Source organism: Chiloscyllium plagiosum, unplaced genomic scaffold (assembly GCF_037043375.1).
Source record: "Chiloscyllium plagiosum isolate Xiang-an unplaced genomic scaffold, Cpla_swu_hap1 HiC_scaffold_48, whole genome shotgun sequence".
Lineage (NCBI taxonomy): Eukaryota > Metazoa > Chordata > Chondrichthyes > Orectolobiformes > Hemiscylliidae > Chiloscyllium > Chiloscyllium plagiosum.
The window spans coordinates 15,368,787-15,384,333 of record NW_028270186.1 but is presented as its reverse complement, the minus strand read 5'-3'; the positions used below and the strand labels follow the sequence as shown (position 1 = coordinate 15,384,333).

The 15,547-nt window shown below is 44.8% G+C and overlaps 1 protein-coding gene across 5 annotated transcripts in view; it reads left to right on the top strand.

Moving 5' to 3' along the window:
* Positions 1-15,547, top strand: part of lgi3 (leucine-rich repeat LGI family, member 3) — a 77,105-nt gene that overhangs the window by 50,130 nt on the left and 11,428 nt on the right. For 4 of the 5 annotated variants that reach the window (XR_015754918.1, XM_087984438.1, XM_087984439.1 and 1 more), the window contains exons 2-5: positions 6,002-6,073; positions 9,409-9,480; positions 9,575-9,646; positions 14,432-14,503. Coding sequence is in view for 4 of the 5 variants with exons in the window: in XM_087984438.1 (XP_087840564.1) it covers positions 6,002-6,073; positions 9,409-9,480; positions 9,575-9,646; positions 14,432-14,503 (288 nt within the window). In the remaining variant the exon portion in view is untranslated. Of the gene's footprint in view, positions 1-4,793; positions 4,831-6,001; positions 6,074-9,408; positions 9,481-9,574; positions 9,647-14,431; positions 14,504-15,547 lie in introns of those variants that run through there. The other variant, XM_087984440.1, reaches the window with a different exon arrangement.

Genomic DNA, 15,547 nt, shown 5'->3' with positions numbered 1-15,547 from the left:
CCCCGTGTTACTGGGTATGTCACTCCCGTACATATTAAATAATAACGCCCGGTGTTACTGGGTATGTCACTCCCGTACATATTAAATAATAACGCCCCGTGTTACTGCGTATATCACTCCCGTACATATTAAATAATAATGCCCCGTGATACTGCGTATATCACTCCCGTACATATTAAATAATAACGCCCCGTGTTACTGGGTATGTCCCTCCCGTACATATTAAATAATAACGCCCCGTGTTAATGGGTATGTCACTCCCGTACATATTAAATAATAACGCCCCGTGTTACTGGGTATATCACTCCCGTACATATTAAATAATAATGCCCCGTGATACTGCGTATATCACTCCCGTACATATTAAATAATAACGCCCCGTGTTACTGGGTATATCACTCCCGTACATGGTAAATAATAACGCACGGTGTTCCTGGGTATGTTATTCCCGTACATATTAAATAATAACGCCCCGTGTTACTGCGTATATCACTCCCGTACATATTAAATAATAACCCTCCTGTGTTCCTGGGTATATCACTCCCATACATATTAAATAATAACGCCCTGTGTTACTGGGTATATCACTCCCGTACATATTAACTAATAACACCCCTGTGTTACTGGGTATGTCACTCCCATGCATATTAAATAATATCGCCCCATGTTACTGGGAATGTCACTCTCGTACATATTAAATAATAACGCCCCGTGTTACTGCGTATATCACTCCCGTACATATTAAATAATAACGCTCCTGTGTTCCTGGGTATATCACTCCCATACATATTAAATAATAACGCCCTGTGTTACTGGGTATATCACTCCCGTACATATTAACTAATAACACCCCTGTGTTACTGGGTATGTCACTCCCATGCATATTAAATAATATCGCCCCGTGTTACTGGGTATGTCACTCCCGTACATATTAAATAATAACGCCCCGTGTTACTGGGTATATCTCTCCCGTACATATTAAATAATAACGCCCCGTGTTACTGGGTATATCACTCCCGTACATATTAAATAATAATGCCCCGTGATACTGCGTATATCACTCCCGTACATATTAAATAATAACGCCCCGTGTTACTGGGTATATCACTCCCGTACATGGTAAATAATAACGCACGGTGTTCCTGGGTATGTTATTCCCGTACATATTAAATAATAACGCCCTGTGTTACTGGGTATGTCACTCCCGTACATATTAAATAATAACGCCCCGTGTTACTGCGTATATCACTCCCGTACATATTAAATAATAACCCTCCTGTGTTCCTGGGTATATCACTCCCATACATATTAAATAATAACGCCCTGTGTTACTGGGTATATCACTCCCGTACATATTAACTAATAACACCCCTGTGTTACTGGGTATGTCACTCCCATGCATATTAAATAATATCGCCCCATGTTACTGGGAATGTCACTCTCGTACATATTAAATAATAACGCCCCGTGTTACTGCGTATATCACTCCCGTACATATTAAATAATAACCCTCCTGTGTTCCTGGGTATATCACTCCCATACATATTAAATAATAACGCCCTGTGTTACTGGGTATATCACTCCCGTACATATTAACTAATAACACCCCTGTGTTACTGGGTATGTCACTCCCATGCATATTAAATAATATCGCCCCGTGTTACTGGGTATGTCACTCCCGTACATATTAAATAATAACGCCCCGTGTTACTGGGTATATCTCTCCCGTACATATTAAATAATAACGCCCCGCGTTACTGGGTATGTCACTCCCGTACATATTAACTAATAACACCCCTGTGTTACTGGGTATGTCACTCCCATGCATATTAAATAATATCGCCCCGTGTTACTGGGTATGTCACTCCCGTACATATTAAATAATAACGCCCCGTGTTACTGGGTATATCTCTCCCGTACATATTAAATAATAACGCCCCGTGTTACTGGGTATATCACTCCCGTACATATTAAATAATAATGCCCCGTGATACTGCGTATATCACTCCCGTACATATTAAATAATAACGCCCCGTGTTACTGGGTATATCACTCCCGTACATGGTAAATAATAACGCACGGTGTTCCTGGGTATGTTATTCCCGTACATATTAAATAATAACGCCCTGTGTTACTGGGTATGTCACTCCCGTACATATTAAATAATAACGCCCCGTGTTACTGCGTATATCACTCCCGTACATATTAAATAATAACCCTCCTGTGTTCCTGGGTATATCACTCCCATACATATTAAATAATAACGCCCTGTGTTACTGGGTATATCACTCCCGTACATATTAACTAATAACACCCCTGTGTTACTGGGTATGTCACTCCCATGCATATTAAATAATATCGCCCCATGTTACTGGGAATGTCACTCTCGTACATATTAAATAATAACGCCCCGTGTTACTGCGTATATCACTCCCGTACATATTAAATAATAACCCTCCTGTGTTCCTGGGTATATCACTCCCATACATATTAAATAATAACGCCCTGTGTTACTGGGTATATCACTCCCGTACATATTAACTAATAACACCCCTGTGTTACTGGGTATGTCACTCCCATGCATATTAAATAATATCGCCCCGTGTTACTGGGTATGTCACTCCCGTACATATTAAATAATAACGCCCCGTGTTACTGGGTATATCTCTCCCGTACATATTAAATAATAACGCCCCGCGTTACTGGGTATGTCACTCCCGTACATATTAAATAATAACACCCCTGTGTTACTGGGTATGTCACTCCCGTACATATTAAATAATAACACTCCTGTGTTACTGCGTATATCACACCCGTACATATTAAATAATAACGCTCCGTGTTACTGGGTATATCTCTCCCGTACATATTAAATAATAATGCCCCGCGTTACTGGGTATATCTCTCCCGTACATATTAAATAATAACGCCCCGCGTTACTGGGTATGTCACTCCCGTGCATATTAAATAATAACACCCCGTGTTACAAGGTATGTCACTCCCGTACATATTAAATAATAACGCCCCGCGTTACTGGGTATATCACTCCCGTGCATATTAAATAATAACACCCTGTGTTACTGGGTATGTCACTCCCATACATATTAAATAATAACGCCCCGTGTTACTAGGTATATTTCTCCCATACATATTAAATAATAACACCCCGTGTTACTGGGTATATCTCTCCCGTACATATTAAATAATAACGCCCCGCGTTACTGGGTATATCGCTCCTGTACATATTAAATAATAACGCCCCGTGTTACTGCGTATATCACTCCCGTATATATTAAATAATAACGCCCCGCGTTACTGGGTATATTTCTCCCGTACATATTAAATAATAACGCCCCGCATGACTGGGTATATCACTCCCGTACATATTAAATAATAACGCCCCGTGTTACTGGGTATATCTCTCCCGTACATATACCCAGTAACAAGGGGTGTTATTATTTAATATCACTCCCGTACAGATTAAATAATAATGCCCCATGTTACTGGGTATGTCACTCCCGTACATATTAAATAATAACGCCCCGTGTTACTGGGTATGTTACTCCCGTACATATTAAATAATAACGCCCCGTGTTACTGGGTATATCACTCCCGTACATATTAAATAATAACGCCCCGTGTTACTGGGTATGTTACTCCCGTACATATTAAATAATAACGCCCTGTGTTACTGCGTATATCACTCCCATACATATTAAATAATAACGCCCCGTGTTACTGCGTATATCACTCCCGTACATATTAAATAATAATGCCCAGTATTACTGGGTATGTTACTCCCGTACATACTAAATAATAACACCCCGTGTTACTGGGTATGTCACTCCCATACATATTAAATAATAACGCCCTGTGTTACTGCGTATATCACTCCCGTACATATTAAATAATATTGCCCCGTGTTACTGCGTATATCACTCCCGTACATATTAAATAATAACGCCCCGTGTTACTGCGTATATCACTCCCGTACATATTAAATAATAATGCCCAGTATTACTGGGTATGTTACTCCCGTACATATTAAATAATAATGCCCAGTATTACTGGGTATGTTACTCCCGTACATACTAAATAATAACACCCCGTGTTACTGGGTATGTCACTCCCATACATATTAAATAATAACGCCCCGTGTTACTGCGTATATCACTCCCGTACATATTAAATAATAACGCCCCGTGTTACTGGGTATGTCCCTCCCGTACATATTAAATAATAACGCCCCGTGTTACTGGGTATGTCCCTCCCGTACATATTAAATAATAACGCCCCATGTTACTGGGTATATCACTCCTGTACATGGTAAATACGAGCACACCGTGTTACTGGGTATATCACTCCTGCACATGGTAAATAATAACGCCCCGTGTTACTGGGTATGTCACTCCCGTACATATTAAATAATAACGCCCCGTGTTACTGGGTATGTCACTCCCGTACATATTAAATAATAACGCCCCGTGTTACTGGGTATGTCGCTCCCCTACATGTTAAATAGTAATGCCCCGTGTTACTGGGTATATCACTCCTGTACATGGTAAATAGTAATGCCTCGTGTTACTGTGTGTGGCACTGCTGTAAATATGAAATAATAAGGCCCCGTGTTACTGGATATTTCTTATCGTCTGACTCATGCAGCTGCAGTGTTTGAGCTGTCTCTTGAGCTCAGTCTCAATCTAATTCACATCAAGCACTTTGATTGCCTTTGCAATGGCCATGGAGAGACACTTCAGAGCTTCCTTTAATGAGAAAAAATATGGACAGCATTTCACAGCAGTTGGTATCGTGTTGCTGGTGAATGAAAATGTGAGCCTGTATACTTCTTGGGTACAGTATAATTGAAGCTTTACTCTCGGGGAACTTTCGTCTGTAACTTACCCTGTTTTGTACCTTTCTCTGGAGGGTGTGATGAGACATTGTACGGAGAGCTTTTCTCTCAGTTTCAATGGGTTGAGGGTGATTAACTGTTTATCTAATCCTGTGTTGTATCTGTCATGAGAGTGTTTGAAAGTAAAGTGATGAGTCGGCTTTGCTCTCAGTTTAAACGAACAGAGAGTGCTATACTCTGTATCTAATCCTCGACTGTACATTTCCTGGAAATGTTTGATGGGGTGGAGGACACTTCACTCTCACTTCAGAAGAGTGAAGGGAACTCTACTTTGTACCTAACCCCATGTTTCGTGGGGTCTTTGCAAGGGGAGCTTTACTCTGTATTTAACCCCATGCTGTCCCTGTCCTGGGAGTGTTTGATGGGGGGACAGTGTAGAGAGACCTTTACTCTGTATCTAACCATGTGCTGTCCCTGTCCTGGGAGTGTTTGATGGGGGACAGTGTAGAGGCAGCTTTACTCTGTATCTGACCCTGTGCTGTTCCTGTCCTGGGAGTGTTTGATGGGGGACAGTCCATGCTGCCCATGTCCTGGGGAGTGTTTGATGGGGGACAGTGTAGATGGAGCTTTACTCTGTATCTGACCCTGTGCTGTTCCTGTCCTGGGAGTGTTTGATGGGGGACAGTCCATGCTGCCCATGTTCTGGGGAGTGTTTGATGGGGGACAGTGTAGATGGAGCTTTAGTCTGTATCTAACCCCGTGCTGTCTCTGTCCTGGGAGTGTTTGATGTGGGGTCATTGTGGGGTGGGGGGGAGCTTTATCTAGCAGTGTGCTCTCTCAGATGACCAGGTAGGTTTTATCAGTGATATTGCTGAAGGGGTAATTAATGGTCCAGTATATTCTAACCACAAAATGCTATCACTGACAATGTGGCACTCCCACATACCACTCTTCAGCATTAACTGGCTGATGCGTTGAATCCCAAGAATAAAACTTGAACCCAGCACATGAGGCTGAGCAATGAGAGTGATATAATTTGAAACTTAAAGCCTTTTTTTTTGCTGACGCTTCACAAACACCGTTATATTGTGTCTGGAAAAAGCACTTGGACTCAGCTATTCATGATTCAACAATGTTTTTGTCTTGCAGAACTTTCGTAAAAGCAAAATTCAGCCGTATTTCCGAATATGCCTTTGCTCACCTCCCTGCTCTCCAATTCCTGTGAGTACAGAATGGGAAAAGTTCTGTTTTTGTACTCGATGTCTATCTATCCTTTTACCTTTGTGTTCTGGAAATGCAATCTTTCATTTCTCCATCTGTCTGTACATCGCTCACATGGGCTCAGTGTTTAATACTGCTGCCTTACAGCGCCGTGGACCCGGGTTCGATTCCAGCCTCAGGCGACTGTCTGTGTGGAATTTGTACATTCCCTCCATGTCTGCGTGGGTTTCCTTCAGCTACCTAGGTTTCCAGAGATGGGCAGATGAGGTGGATTGTCCATGCAAAATTGCCTGTGGTGTCCTGGTTGGCTGGGTTAGCCATAAGAACGGCAGGGTTACAGGGATAGGGAAGGGGAATGGGTCTGGGTAGGATGCTCTTCGGAGGGTCGGTGTGGACTTGATGGGCCGAATAGCCTGTTGACACACTGTTGGGATTCTATTATCATGGCTGCCTGGTTTTGAACACACCGTCTCAACGAAAACATTCTTTCCAAGTCCACATCCCTCAGATTTCAAACGAGGGAAATTAGTAATCAATTCAGATTAATTTACCCAATACCTTAACATTGTTTTTTTTTTAAAAAATCTTCAGTAATAATGATTGCAAAGTGCGATGCTGTGATCTGCAACCTGGAAGTTAGCCAAATTGCTTCTGTTGGTTCCCGCCTAACCCGATTTCTGGTTCGATTTTGTCACTTTTAATCATCTCTTCCGATCCAGAGAGGTGGCGTGTCCATTTCCAACCTTAATATAAAAAGGCTGGAATGTTGTTACTTTAGGAATGGCAGGGAATTAGGAAAAAAATGGTGGAATGGCTGCGTTAGTCAATGATAGCAGTATTACAATGAAGAGGGATGACCTCTGTTCAAAGTGTGGGAAACAGTTTGGATAGTCAATGAGAAATTAAAAAGGGAAGGACCCATTTCTGGGAGTGATGTGCAGACCTCCAAAGAGTTGTCACATAATAGGATCAGGCATAAAGGAAGAAATATTGGAGACTGGTCCATGAGGCGTGGCAAAAATCATTGGAGATTTCATCTCCAAATAAACTGGACAAGGCTCATAAATGAGGATTCCATAGAATAGTTTCAGGATAGTTTCTCAGAGCAAGGAGCTGTTCAGAGGGCAGGATATATTCGATCTGGTATTGAGCAGTGAGAAAGGATTCATTAGTCACTGTGGAGGCAGGTTTAGGCACTAGCGATCATAACATGACCGAATTTTAATTTCAGTTTGAGGGAGAGAGGGATGAGTCCAAGACAATTTTTAGCATAATATAAATAAGGCAAATTATAAGGACATGAGGATAGAGCCGGTAAAGTGAATTTGCAAGTGAGGTGAAAGGATCGCTCACTAGAGATGCAGTCGCAGACACGTCAAGGAATATTTTATAATTACAGAATAAATACATCCCAACTCAGGAGAAACATCTGCAGCTAGCTAGAAATGTTGATGATAATAGCATCGAAAGAAAAGATTTAGTCGGATGCTCCCTGGATTGGAAGGTTTGAGTTCTCGTGAGAGGCTGAATAGGCTGAGACTATGTTCACTGGAGTGCAGGAACTGAGGGGTGACCTTACAGAGGTCTGTAAAACCAAGAGAGGTGAAGGATAAGGTATGTAGCCAATAGATTTTCCCCAGGGTAGAGGGGCATAGGTTTAAGATGAGAGGGGAGAAATACAGGAAGACATCGAGGGGCAGATAGAGGGTGGTGAGTGTCTGGAATAGGGTGTCAGAGGCAGTAATTTCTGGAACATTTGGACAGGTACATAGATGGGATAGATATGGAGCGATATGGACCAAACACAGACAAGTGGGACGAGATTAATTGTGAAAAGTTAATTGTCAAGTTGGACCGAAGGACCTGTTCCCATGCTGTAAGTCTCTTGGTCTCCGAAATGTAGATCATGGCGCAAAGTTAGGCAGCAGGTCGAAAGATTGGACAGAATAGCTTTTAAAAATATTACCGAAAAATTTAACAACCAGAGGAAAATTTCGAGTACAGCAGAGAGTTGGCCAGAAATATCAAAACCAATGTCAGTTTTTATTTTGCGAATGGGAAGCTGAAAGCAGGGATTAATGGGTCATTTTCTGTTGCAATTGAATGGTGTGGCACAGAGCCTGGAGCTGGGATTGCAACCATTTACCATTGATAGAAACGACTTCGATGAAGGGCTGGTCACAGATTTCGCCAACAGGACAAAAATAGGTTGGAACTTGAGTTGTAAAGAGTATAATAAGGAGGGTCCCTCAATGATAGATGAATTAGCTGAGTGACTAACGATGTGACAAGTGGACCACAATGTTGAACAGACGAAATCGTCTATTTAGGCGGGATAAGTGAATAAAAAGCATATTATGTGAATGGTGAGAGATTGCAGAGCTCTGAGATGCAGAGAGAGAGAGAGACCTGTGTGTCCTGGTGCATGAATGACAAAAGTTTGTAAAACAGATAAAGGTTGGTCGCGTTCTTACCAGACCAGACAGGACCCGCAGAGGGAGATTTCCCTGCTCATTGCCTTTGGGTTTTACAGCTCCTGTCTGGTTTCATAAAGGCACCACCCGGTCTGTCCCCAGGTGCTCCTGCAGAGTTCAGTTATGGAGCACTTTCACACACGCTGAGGATTGTGGGTACACTGAGCCTCCATAGATGTGGAATCGATTTTGTCTTAACCTCCCACTTAGCAGACAGTAACAGTATGGGAGCACGTCTGGCTTTCGTAAACCAAACGGTGTTGACAGAGTCATACAACGTGGAGACAGACCTTTTGGTCCAACCAGTCCACGCCAACCATGTTTCCAAACCAAACTAGTCCCACTTGCTTGGCCCTTTCCCCTTCCTGTACCTGTCCAAATGGCTTTTAAATGTTGTAACTGTACCTGCATCCAGCACCTCCTCGAGCCGTTCATTCCACACACAAACGTCACTGAGCTGAAGAAAGCTGTAACATGTCGCGGCATGTCAGCCCATCATGTCCGCACCGTCGTGCCATTCACCATAATTCGGGCACGCCATTCCCTTCTGAAAGCTTCCACCGAACCTGCCTCCACCACCCTCTCAGGCAATGCATTCCAGACCGCAAGCACTCACTGCTTGAAAAAGGCTTCTCCTTGGCCTCAATTGCAAAACATTAAACGTGACTACAGTCTGAAATAGACTCAAAACATTCACTTCCAGTCTCCCTTAACAGAGGCAGCGAAAGATTACAGCTGCAACTTATTGGCGGGAGAGGGTGTGCCTCAGAGAACAGATCCCCCCCCACCAGCAGCAGGATTTTCAAACAGGACCACGATCACGAGAGCCAGCTGATTATCTTCTGTCCTTTCTCCCTCCAGCTTGTTGAATTCGAACACCTTCAGCATGATTCAAAATGATGCGTTCAATGGTTTATCTCATCTCCAGTATCTGTAAGTCCCTGACTTTTTTCTACATTGTTCTACTCAGCTTTAAGGAAAAGGATTGACGCTTCCCCGCCCCAACCTGCTCTCTGTCTGTTCACAGATTCATAGAGAACAACAACATCCAGTCGCTCTCCAAATACACATTCCGAGGCCTCAGATCTCTCAACCATCTGTAAGTTTCTGTCTGGGTGTCTCTGTTTTTCTGTCTGCCTGTGTGTCTTTCTCTGTGTCTGTTTGTTTGTCTGTCTCTGGATCTACCTGGACCTCTGTAACTGTATCGATCTGTGACTGTTCCCCTGTCTCTGTTTCTCTTTCTGTCTTGTGCATTTCTGTCCATGTCTCTGTCGAAGGAGCTTTGAGGAGTTGCTGCAGTGCGTCTTGTTGATGGGACCCACTGCTGCTACTGAGCGTCGGGGGGGGGGGGGTGGAGGGAGTGGGTGTTTGTGGGTGTGTGGCTAATCAAGCAGGGGCTGCTCGGTCCCTGGATGGGGTTGAGCTTCTTGAGTGTTGTTGGAGCTGCCCCCGTGCAGGGCACATGGGTGTATTCTGTCACATTCTTGACTTCCACCTTTGGGGAGTAAAGAGGTGACTTACTCATTGTAGGATTCCCAGCTTCTGACCTGCCCTTGTCCCCATTGGATTTAAATAGGAGTCCGACTCAGTTGCTCGTCAATAGCTACCACCAGGACGTCGCTCGTGGGAGGAATTCAGTGACGGTAACACCCTTGAATGCTGATGGCACCTTCCATCTCTTTCAAGTTGCTCGAGAGGAGACTGATGGGATGATAACTGGCTGAGTTGCATTTGTCCTGATTTTTGTGTACAGGACAGACCTGGACAATGTTCCACGTCTTGGATGTTGGTTCGTTCGCTGAGCTGCAAGGTTCATTTCCAGACGTTTCATTACCCGACTAGGTAACATCTTCAGTGGGCCTCAGGCGGAGCAATGCTGAAAATTCCTGCTTTCTCTTTATATGTTTGGGTTTCTTTGGGTTGGTGATGTCATTTCCTGTGGTGATGTTATTTCCTGTGGTGAAGTCACTTCCTGTTCCTTTTCTCAGGGAGGGGGAGGTTGAGTCTAACCCAATGTGGTTGTTGATAGAGTTCCGGTTGGAATGCCATGCTTCTAGGAATTCTGGTGCGTGTCTTTGTTTGGCATGTCCGAGGATGGATGTGTTGTCCCAGTCGGCTAGATGCCAGTGTTGTGACTGGAAGAGCTTGGCGAGGGGAGCGGCAAGTTCTGGAGTGCAAGGATTGTGGGATTGCTTAGCTCTGTCTACCATTTGCTGCTTACGCCGTTTGGCATGCACGTCGTCCCGTTGGGTAGCTTTACCAGGTTGGCACCTCATTTTCAGGGATGCCCAGAGCTGCTCCTGGCATGCCCTTGTGCACTCTCTCTTGAACCCGAGCTGATCTCCTGGCTTTGATGGTAATGGTTGAGTGGGGTATCTGCGAGGCCATGAGATTACTGATTGTCCTGGAGTATCATTTTGCTGCTGTTGATGGCCCACGGTGCCTCGTGGGTTCCCAGTTTGGAGGTGCTAGATCAAGTCAAAGTCTGTCCCCTTTAGCACAGTGATAGAACATCACAGTGCAGTACAGGCCCTTCGGCCCTCGATTTTGCGCCAACCTGTGAAGCCAATCTGAAGCCCACCTAACCTCCACCGTTCCATTCTCACCCATATGTCTATCCAACGACCATTGAAATGCCTGTAAAGTTGGCGAGTCTAGTACCTTTGCAGGCAGTGCGTTCCACACTCCTACTACTCTCTGAGTAAAGAAACTACCCCGATATCAATCACCCCTCAATTTAAAGCTATGTCCCCTCGTGTTAGTCATCGCCATCTGAGGAAAAAGGCTCTCACTGTCCACCCTACCTAACCCTCTGATAATCTGATACGTCTCAATTATGTCACCTCTCAACCTTCTTCTCTCTAATGAAAACAGCCTCAGGTCCCTCAGCCTTCCCTCCTTACCAGGCAACATCCCAGTAAATCTCCTCTGAACCCTTTGCAAAGCTTCCACATCCTTCCTACAATGCGGTGACCAGAGCTGTGCGCAATACTCCATGTGTGGCTGCACCAGAGTTTTGTACAGCTGCAGCATGAACTCATGGTTCCGAAACTCAATCCCTCTCCCAATAAAAGCTGACACACTGTATGCCTTCTTAACAACCCTGCCAAGCTGGGTGGCAACTTTCAGGGATCTATGCAAATGGACACCGAGGTCTCTCTGCTCATCTACACTGCCAAGAATCTGAGCATGAGCCCAGTACTCTGCATTCCTGTTGTTCCTTCCAAAGTGAATCACCTCACACTTTTCCGCATTAAACTCCATTTGCCACCTCTCAGCCCAGCTCTGCAGCTTATCTATATCCCTCTGTAACCTGCAACATCCTTCTACACTGTCCACAACTCGACTGACCTTAGTGTCATCTGCAAGTTTACTAACCCATCCTTCTATGCCCGCATCCAGGTTATTTATAAAAATGGCCAACAGCAGTGGCCCCAAAACAGATCCTTGTGGTACACCACCAGTAAATGAACTCCAGGATGAATATTTCTCCTCAGCCACCACACTCTGTCTCCTTTCAGCTCACCAATTTCGGATCCAAATCGCTAAATCACCCTCAATCCCATGCCTCTGTATTTTGTGTCGTAATGCCACTCAAAGTGATGGAGGATGTTGTCAATGTGAAGGCAAGACTTTGTCTCCACCAGGACAGTACGGTGATCACCCTTACAGATACTGACATGGACAGATACATCTGCAACTGGCAGATTGGTAAGGATGAGGTCAAGTATGTTTTTCCCCTCATGTTGGTTCCCTGCTACAGATCCAGGCAAATTACTATGTCCTTTAGGATCTGACCAGCTCGATCAGCAGTACTGCTACCAAGCCACTCTTGGTGATGGACACAGAAATCCCCCACCCAGAGTACACACTGCACTCTCATCACCCTGAGTACTTCCCCCTGAGGACAGGACATATCCAGGAATGGTTATGGTGGTATCTGCCACATGGTCTGTAAGGTATGGTTTCCTGAGTGTGACTAGGTCAGGCTGTTGCTTGACGAGTCTGGGAGACAGCTCTCCCGATGTTGTGAGGAGGACTTTGCAGGGTCGACAGAGCTGTGTTTACTGCTGGGCCAGGTGGCTGACTGGTTTCATAACTTTGTGTGTGTGTGTGTGTGTGAGACTGGATGTATGTTTGTGTGTGATCACATGTGGACATGTGCGTGTGATCATTTGTGTGTGTATCTGTCACTGTCAATGTCTGCCTGTGTGTTGTCTGTGGGTTTGCATGCCTGTGTATGTGACTGTGTTTGTGTGTTTATCTGTCAATGTCTGCCTATGTGTATTTCTGAGACTGTGTGTGTGTGTGGCTGTGCCTGCCTCTATCAGTGTCTGCTTGTGTGTATGTGTGTGTCTGTTTCTGTGCCTGTGTGTGTGTGCGCGCGCCCGTATGTGCATGTGTATGTGTGTATCTGGCTCTGTCAGTGTCGATGTGTGTGTGCGTTTATCTGTCACTGTTTACCTTTATGTATTGTCTGTTTGTTTATGTGACTGCGTGTGTCTGGTTTTGTGTGTGTATCTGTCTCTGTCAGTGTTTATCTGTGTTTGTGTGTCTATCTGTCAACGTCTACCTTTGCTTTTAGTCTCAGTGTTTGTGTGATAGTGTGTGTATGTGTATCTGTCTCTGTCAATGACTACCCGTGTCTGTGTGTGTAACTGTCAGTGCCTGGCTGTGTTTGTGTGTCTGTGTTTGTGTGGTGTGTGTGTGAGAGTGTGTATGTGCATCTGTCAGTGTGTGGTGTATGTGTGTGTCTCTGTTTCTGTGCCTTTGTGCGTGTGTATCTGTCTCTGTCAGTGTCTACGTGTGTGTGTGTGTTTATCTGTCAGTGTTTACCTTTATGTATTGTCTGTGTATTTATGTGACTGTATGTGTCTGGTTTTGTGTGTTTATCTGTCTCTGTCAGTGTTTACCTGGTTTTGTGTGTTTATCTGTCTCTGTCAGTGTTTACCTGTGTTTGTGTGTTTATCTGTCTCTGTCAGTGTTTACCTGTGTTTGTGTGTTTATCTGTCTCTGTCAGTGTTTACCTGTGTTTGTGTGTTTATCTGTCTCTGTCAGTGTTTACCTGTGTTTGTGTGTTTATCTGTCTCTGTCAGTGTTTACCTGTGTTTGTGTGTTTATCTGCCTCTGTCAGTGTTTGTGTGTTTATCTGTCTCTGTCAGTGTTTACCTGTGTTTGTGTGTTTATCTGTCTCTGTCAGTGTTTACCTGTGTTTGTGTGTTTATCTGCCTCTGTCAGTGTTTGTGTGTTTATCTGTCTCTGTCAGTGTTTACCTGTGTTTGTGTGTTTATCTGTCAATGCCTACCTTTGCTTGTAGTTTGTGTGTTTGTGTGTATGTGTATCTGTCTCTGTCAGTGTTTGTGTGTATAGCTGTCAGTGCCTGCCTGAGTCTGTGTTGGTGTGATTCTGTGTGTTTGTGTTTGTGTGTGTGTGCCTGCATTTGTCTGTGTGTGTGTGTATGTGTATCTGTCAGTGCCTGTCTGTGTATGTAGCCTGTGTGCCTTGTGTCTGTCTGCGTTTTGACTCTTTGTGATAGTCTGTCATGTTGTTCCATCTGCCAGGGTTGAAGACCAGGCCATTAAATCGGCCGTTGTGGTGTCGTGATTGTAACAAGGTCAGCCGGCTGGATCTGATAGAATCTGAGTTCCCTGATTGGGGCTGTTAATCTGGCCCCATCAGGGAGCCCTCGCTGACAGATACAAACAGGAGGGTCAGAAGTTCTGCTCACTCTGAGAGCCTGGATCAGTGTTGAGGACTCTCCTCATGTAAATAAATAAATAGTGACCTGGTGATGGGGTACCGGCCTCACACAGCCCTGCTTGTTTCCTGACGTTTTCATTGTGCAGTGTTTAATGATTGTTCTAATTACCCCCTCGGTCTCCAGATCCCTGGGAAACAACAATCTGCTGGCACTTCCGAGAGACATCTTCAGGGATCTTCATGTTCTGACACATTTGTGAGTGGTTTGTTCCTGCATAGTTTGAAAATTACACCGGTCCTTCCTTTTACAAAACAGCAACGTAGGAGATCTCCCCTTTGAGCCTGCTAATTATGGGCTGATAGTCGAACTTCGTGCCCTGTTCCCACTAGCTCCCCTTTGATCCCTATATCTCGAAGAACTCCGTCTTGAAAATATTCAGGATTCTGTCCACCGGGCTATATCCTGGGGTAGAGAATTCCACAGGCTCCCCCACTCTCTGGGCAAAGACATTTCTCCTTCTCTCTAACCTACCCCATATCCTTCGACTGTGACTCCCTGGTTCTGGACTCTCCCTGATGATGGGGAACATCGTTGACCCTGTCTTGTCCCTGTCAGTGGGTTTCTGTGAGAATCCACCCCACCCTCACCCCTGACAATTCTTCTCAACTCCAGTGATTATGATCCAAACCCAATCCAGTCTTTCTCCATTCCTTGGTCCTGCCATCGCAGGAATCAGTCTGGGAAAGCCTTCACTGCCAACCCTCCATCAACGTTCCTCAGATCAGGAGACTCCAAACACCGCGTGTGCGCGCACGCACGCACGCATACGCATGCATGCACACACACACACAGAGCAAGGTTCAGGTATACACACACACACAGAGCAAGGTTCAGGTATACACACACACACACAGCAAGGTTCAGGTATACACACACACACAGAGCAAGGTTCAGGTACACACACACACACAGAGCAAGGTTCAGGTGCACACACACACACACAGAGCAAGGTTCAGGTACACACACACACACAGAGCAAGGTTCAGGTACACACACACACACACACACACAGAGCAAGGTTCAGGTACACACACACACACACACAGAGCAAGGTTCAGGTGCACACACACACAGAGCAAGGTTCAGGTACACACACACAGCAAGGTTCAGGTACACACACAGAGCAAGGTTCAGGTACATATACACACACACATAGAGCAAGGTTCAGGTACACACACACACAGAGCAAGGTTCAGGTACACACACACAGAGCAAGGTTCAGGTACACACACACACAGA